This window comes from Pediculus humanus, genomic scaffold (assembly GCF_000006295.1).
Source record: "Pediculus humanus corporis 1103172107537 genomic scaffold, whole genome shotgun sequence".
NCBI lineage: Eukaryota > Metazoa > Arthropoda > Insecta > Psocodea > Pediculidae > Pediculus > Pediculus humanus.
In genome coordinates this window covers 44,927-51,625 of record NW_002987153.1, presented here as the reverse complement: position 1 = coordinate 51,625, position 6,699 = coordinate 44,927, and the positions used below count along the sequence as shown (strand labels likewise).

The 6,699-nt window shown below is 25.0% G+C and overlaps 1 protein-coding gene across 1 annotated transcript; it reads right to left on the bottom strand.

Moving 5' to 3' along the window:
* Window positions 1–560: 560 nt before the first annotated feature.
* On the bottom strand, window positions 561–4,097 carry Phum_PHUM186640 (Polycomb protein Su, putative; the record flags this gene model as incomplete). The annotated part of the gene is made up of 11 exons (XM_002425201.1): window positions 561–745; window positions 836–1,110; window positions 1,244–1,429; window positions 1,580–1,833; window positions 1,914–2,131; window positions 2,216–2,563; window positions 2,650–2,848; window positions 2,946–3,037; window positions 3,138–3,321; window positions 3,514–3,560; window positions 3,998–4,097. 11 exons carry the CDS (start codon window positions 4,095–4,097, stop codon window positions 561–563), a joined length of 2,088 nt encoding a protein of 695 aa, XP_002425246.1.
* Window positions 4,098–6,699: the final 2,602 nt, after the last annotated feature.

Here is a 6,699-nt window from a genome sequence, read left to right as displayed (position 1 = left end):
AAAAAAAAAAAAAAAAAGGAGGTTCTGGTTTTTTCGACACGAAGGCAGTGGGTGAATGCACATTGAAAAATTTGTTTCAACTTCATTTTTTTTTTGTTTGTTAATAAAAGGCAGTGACACATTGATTAAATCAAAACAATTTAAAAAAAAAAAAAAAAAAAAAGGAAAAAAATCCCAATGACTAGTGAAAAAAGAATAGCAATCGTGCTTTAAATCATCAACTAGGTACTTTATCTCATTTTCCCCAAACCTTAAAATTTTCATTTTGTTCAATTTTTAAAGGTCCCTAACCTATGTGAAAGTACACTTTTATAATTTTTTTTTTAATCATTTACTCATGTGCAATCATTAAAAAAAAATTTTTTTTTAAACACCTTTAAATACAATATTTTTTTTTTCTTACATCACAATTCCGATAATATTAATAATAATAATAATAATAATAATAATAATAGTAATAATAATAATTTAAAATAATGTAAATAAAGGTGATAACAATAATTTACCTTATCGTAAGGCATTATCATTAGTTTTCCTAATTTTTTTGACATTTCATTTACTCATGAATCATGTTTGTCTTCTCCTTCATCATTTCCATTTTTCTCATTCATTATTTCTTCCAGCTCCTTTTCCGCCTCTTCTTTTACGTGATTTACATTTACACCCCCCTCCTCCTCGTCTTTTACTTCTACGACTTTTTCAGTTTTTACAATTTCTTCTTGTTTTTCAACAGGTCGAGATCCAACTTTAAAAAAAAAAAAAAAATTTCGTCAAGTTTTCTTTTTGTGCATGTGTAAAGTAGAGAGTTCTTTTCATTCTCTCTCGATTTTCTCACCATTGTTTTGTTCTCCTAAAGCTGCTGCTACCCAATTTTTTCTTTGATTCATCCAAGTCTTTTTTAACAGTCTAGAATGTTCAGGATCTTTTTTAATTAAATCTTGAACTTGTCTAATTATCATGTAAACAGTTTGCGAACTAATCAATCCGAAATCGAAGAGATTGCATACGTGTAGTACAAAATTACGATAAAGATTTTTTTTCAACAATTCGTCTCCCTTCGCTTTGAGAAACATTAAACAAGCTAACGGAATTTGACAGTCTCCAACATAACTAATAAAATAATAAACATAAGAAATATTATTTACAAACAAAAAAAACTAAATATTAAAATAAATATTAGTCAATTAATATCATTTAAACCAATGTTATAATAATAGTGTTCAATGAAAACTCAAAGGCTTACCCGTGTTTCATTACGTGAAGATTCCACAACTTCATCAGTTCTTTTTCACCTTCATTCACATCCGTAAAATCATCGATCATCATTATAGTCTTTTGTTGTAACCATTTAGGATCATTTTCTCCCTCTGAGTCAATGTCCATTTCTTTCGGATAAACAGGAAGGCAAGTTGTTGTGTGATGATATAACCTGTCAAAATTATAGTAATTTGTTCATTTATTCAAAAAACAATGACGAATTTTCAAAAAGTTTTTATATCTTGTAGTAAATTCATTAATTGAAATTACACCATCCCAAATTTTTTTTTTTTTTTTATTAAAATTTAAAAAAGAAATAAACCTGTTGTGACCGGTAATGTAAGGCCTCTGCCCGTCAAAATCGTTTTCTTCCAATTCTAAAAATTCAGAAAGGCTCGGTCGTTGTCTTTTGGGTCGACACACAAGTATATTGGTAACAGATGTTCGTCGAACGGGTCCGTTCCGGGAAAACGCATATCCCGGAGGCTGTGATATTAAATCATGCGGACTTCCCGTGTAGGATCCATCGTAGCATTCATTGATAGCAACATCAATTCTAGCTCCTTGGGGTATTTGCTGCGAAGTATTTTTCGTTTATGTTATATTTAATTCACTAAAACCACTCTGATTCATCCATTATAAAAAAAAAAACTTACGTTATAGGTGAATGTAAATCGAGAATGACATAGTTTCAAATGTTTTAAAAGAGAATAAAGAGTAATGCAATTAAGAGAACACCACGGACATATTAGATCATCGCACGCTTCCGTTTGTTGTCTGCTGTTATTATTGTATAAAAATTGATAAACTATTTGCAGCCTTTGTGGTTCAGTTTTCACTTTTCCTTTTGAATTACCAGAAGGAACGCATTTATCTAACAAAAAAAAAATCCCAAATTAATTTTTCGGCATTGATAGAAGTGTTTTTAAAAATTTTAAAGTTAAAATAAATTTTTTACCAGGTCTATTTTCTTTATTTCCCCCTACGTCTAAAGCTTGGCCGTTAGGCCTAAACGGCTTTGGTCGGTCCACGAAACCATTGTTAGGTTCCGACGTCCAATCTAATCTAAATTTTATCATAGGACCTTTACTAAATACTTCAAATGCTTCATCTTCCACACTATCCATTGTTATCCATTGACTGTTTTTTTTTGGAGAAAGCTTTGACGAATTTTGAATTTCTTGAAGGCCTAGTTCGTAATCACCGGTCATGAGTAAACAACGATTATGTTTATCATATACAGTTAATTCAGACCCATAATATTTTGGTTCATCTTTTGACAGTCTGCATCTCTTTGAGGCAGATTCTAAAAAAAAAAAAAAAATGAAAATTAATGAAAAGTAATTAAGAAGTAATGTTAATTTAGTAATTTATCAATGTTTTTCGACTTACCTAAAGAATCTAATTCATCATTAACAGATATATAGTAATTAGATTCATTGTGAGTTACTTTTAAATATAAAATGTAAGATTTAATTAAATTTCCATTTGTTGAACTAAATGAATCTGAAGGAATAGACATAATTGGTGCTTTGGACGGTGGATGATCCTCTGAAGGATTAACAGGCACTTCACTTGTACCAACAAATAACTGTAATAAATTTATTATTTGAGTAAATTGCAAACTAATATTTCACAAAAATTTCACATTGAGATTAATAATTTGTATTGTTTGTGAAATAAGTTACCTTTACCAAAGGGGAAGAACTATCTTTTCTTTTCTTGTGAGAAATTTTTGTTACAGAAGTTTCCACTTTTACAAATTCATCATATGATGCACCTAAAAAAAAAAAAAAAAAAGGAAGAAAAAAAAAAAAAAAAGTAATAATATTCTGTAATGTTAAATATAAATTACTGACTTCACTGTATGGCCTACTTACAAGTTTTGTCATAAAAACCTAAAAATGTTAAAGTCAAAAATTTTTTTTCATTGTCTAACTCATTTCCCTGGCATTTATCTCTTAACCTTCCTAATAAATTGTTTACTTTAAAATTTTTTCTACCTTTATGATCTCTTGACATTCTCTGTTTCATGTAAGTTAAAGTTCTATTTAAAAATATAGGCTGCAAATAAATAATCAATTTTAGTTTTTTTTTGGGGATATTAAAAGAATTTTTGTATGAATTTTTTTTTAACCTACATTAATTTTATTTTAAAATAAATGAAAATATTTTAATTTTTATATTGTTTATTTTACTATTTGGTAAACAGAAAAAATTGATTATTATTATTATTATTATTATTTGAAAACTTACTGAGATCATGTTTCTGGTTCTCAGAAACCTATAAATTTGAGTTGGTTCTGAAAGAAAAAAATTTAATTATTGAGACTCATTATTTAAAGATGTTAATGATTTTTTTTTTTTTTTTAATAGAAAAGCTAAGATTCAATAAAACGAAAATTAAATATTTTTTATAATCAATAATTTATAAGATTAAATTATATTTAAATGTAATATTTTAATAATTTTTTAAGTAATTTTAAACCAAAAGAGAAAATAATTAAACCCAATTTAACTCTATACGTCAAATGACATAAATACAAATTTTAAATAAAATTTGTCATTAAATTAACGACCATTTTAAAAGGGTGTTATATTTTTCTTAATGGAACTCATGTAAAATTGCAATAAATAAGTTTAAATTAAGGGTAAAATAAATAGTTAAAATAATATACAAATATTTTTTGGCCTAAATGGAAGCCTAATACTTCGTTATCATAAGGAAGTGTTGACTTACTCTCAAAAGCATTAAGGAAAAGTTCATGATCGGCCTGGTACTGGTCTGTGGGCCGACTCTTAGAACTATCACTATCTCTATCTTTCTTCTTTGGTGGCATTTTCGAGAACGAATATCACAAAACAAGACCATAAACAATATAAAAACCGCGAAAATACATCTACTACCGGTCAACCTCCATACGCGAAACAACAATTTTGCCAACAACAAATAAAAAGTTTCCCTGCAAAGTATCAGAATTTTAAAGTCGGACCAGCGTGCAGGGACAAACTGATGCATGCGACTGAGAAAGTTGTTAACTTGCATATTGTCAACAAATACAACAAATATTTGTATTTCCATAACCTCAAATAAGGCATTTGTGGTGCATTTTTCGTGCCTTCATTAACCAGTGATAGCTCTTACAATATATTCAAGTTGTACTTTTACTAACGTAAAAGACGTGGCGGATATCAACATTAGTTGTAATATAGACAATAATGTTGATTTAGAAGATCATACTAAGTTTAGTTCTGATAACTTATCTACTGATTTAGTTATATTTAGACATTTAATATTTGAAATTATTCATACACATATTAATAAAAATAGCAATTATGAGAAGAGAAAAAGCCAATGTGTCAGACCTAGCTAAATCGCTACATGTTGACAAGAGAGAATTATCAGCAGTATTGGCTGCTACAAGTGAATTACCAATTGAGATAAAAGATCACACTTAGGCTGGAGAATATATTTTCAAAGGTATTATTCCAGCTGACTTTACAAGTAAGCAGAGCATGCTGCACCTGAGGTAGATATTAAAGAAGTGCAGGCAAAATTCAAGGAAGCAAATTTAAAAACCTGTGTAACCCTTGAATCTACCCTTACGAGAGGTCAAAAATTTTGAGGAATTAATTATGAATATCATTTATTAAAATAAATTATACTTCGATAAAAATTTAAAAAAAAAAACTATGTTTCTTAATGTGTAATAAAAAATTTCTTTCCTAAGTTATAAATAAAAAGGGTTGTTTTTAATAATCTTAATTATTTTTTTTTATATAATGAACAAAAAGTAATGAAAAAACTAATTTTAAACTTATCTGAATTTTAGTCGTTTTAATTATCAATAATTTTTCAATAAAATAAACTTTTAAACAATTTATGTTTATATAAAAAATTTAAAATAAAACAAATCCTTCAATTTAGTATTAAAAGAAAAATATCTTATTACAAAAGGTAATTTAGGAATTATGCATTTTATTTAAAAAAAAAAGAAAATGAATAACAAATAATATATTTTAATAAAATTAAATCATAAAAAAATAAAAACATGTATTTCCATGTAATTTGTTAGTATAAAAAAAAAAAAAAAAAAAAATTCTTTCTTCATAAATTAAATTAAAATTTGTTGTTATTTAAAGCTTGCTTTACATTACCACTGAAGCTAAAATTTAGTAAATATTATGCGTAAAAGCAAACAAAAAAAAAAACCTCTCACCAAAAAAGCACAACCTAATAATTGATGTAATTTTAAAATAAAATAATTAAAATAACAGTAACTTATTAATTCTAATATAATAAAATTGACTAGTACTTAATTTAAATTATATATAATTATATAATTTGACATTGAATAATAAAATATTATAGTCATAAAAATTTAAAGCAAAAATAATTATAATTATGCTGCTGCTTTATTTACTTAAAGCTACAAATAAGTTATTATAAAAAAAAAAAAAAAATTTTAAGTATTACTTTTTGTAGTAACTATTATTTCAGGTAACATTTTAGAAATGTAAATCATTAGTTGAAAATATAGACTAGATTATAGACTTAAAAGATTTTTAAAAAATTTTTGCTTCAAAATAAAAACAATTACAATCCTCTTTATAAGAAAAAAAATTAATCGTATAAAAATTAAAATTTTGATAATCGACAATTAATAATAATATTAATTTTTTAATGATATAAATTTTAAAGAATGTTAATATAATATTTTTTTTATATGCTGTAAAAATTTTATGACAAGTACAATATTTTATTTAATAATAACATGCAAGGCGTATATTTATATATATTCATACAAAAAATAAAAATAAAATAAATTTGGTATAACATTTTATAAAACAAAATAAAAAAAACTTTTAAATTACTTTTTAAAAGCGACAAATAAAATTCCTTTACAAAAAAAAAATAAAGTTTGATTATTTATATAATCCAAGATATTTACCAATGGAAAAATAAAAAAAAAAAATTTTTATAAAAAATTTTTTAAAGCTATAAACCCGTTTTTTTTTTTTACACTGAAAAAACAAAATGAATTTAATGATAAATGATTATGATTTCTTCTGACAATTACTTGTAATTTACAATTAAAAATTTAAAAAAAATATATATTTTTTTGTTTAATTATACACTGAGCAATAATTAATTAATTTGTATTGGAAATTCTTGTGTATTTAATTTAATTAGGCAAATAATCATCGATTGCCAAGCAAGCAAAATAAAGCATAAAAATTTATCCTTAACAAATACATGTATGATAACTTAGGAGCATTTATCATTTATTATTTTGTATTTTACTGATCAGTGTATATTTAGTACATAAAATAATGATTTTTCCTTAGTCTAAAAGACTTTACAATTTGTAAAATCACATTTTAAAAAAATAAAAATCTTTTTTTCCGCTTATAAATTGATTAATATGAACAATAATGAGG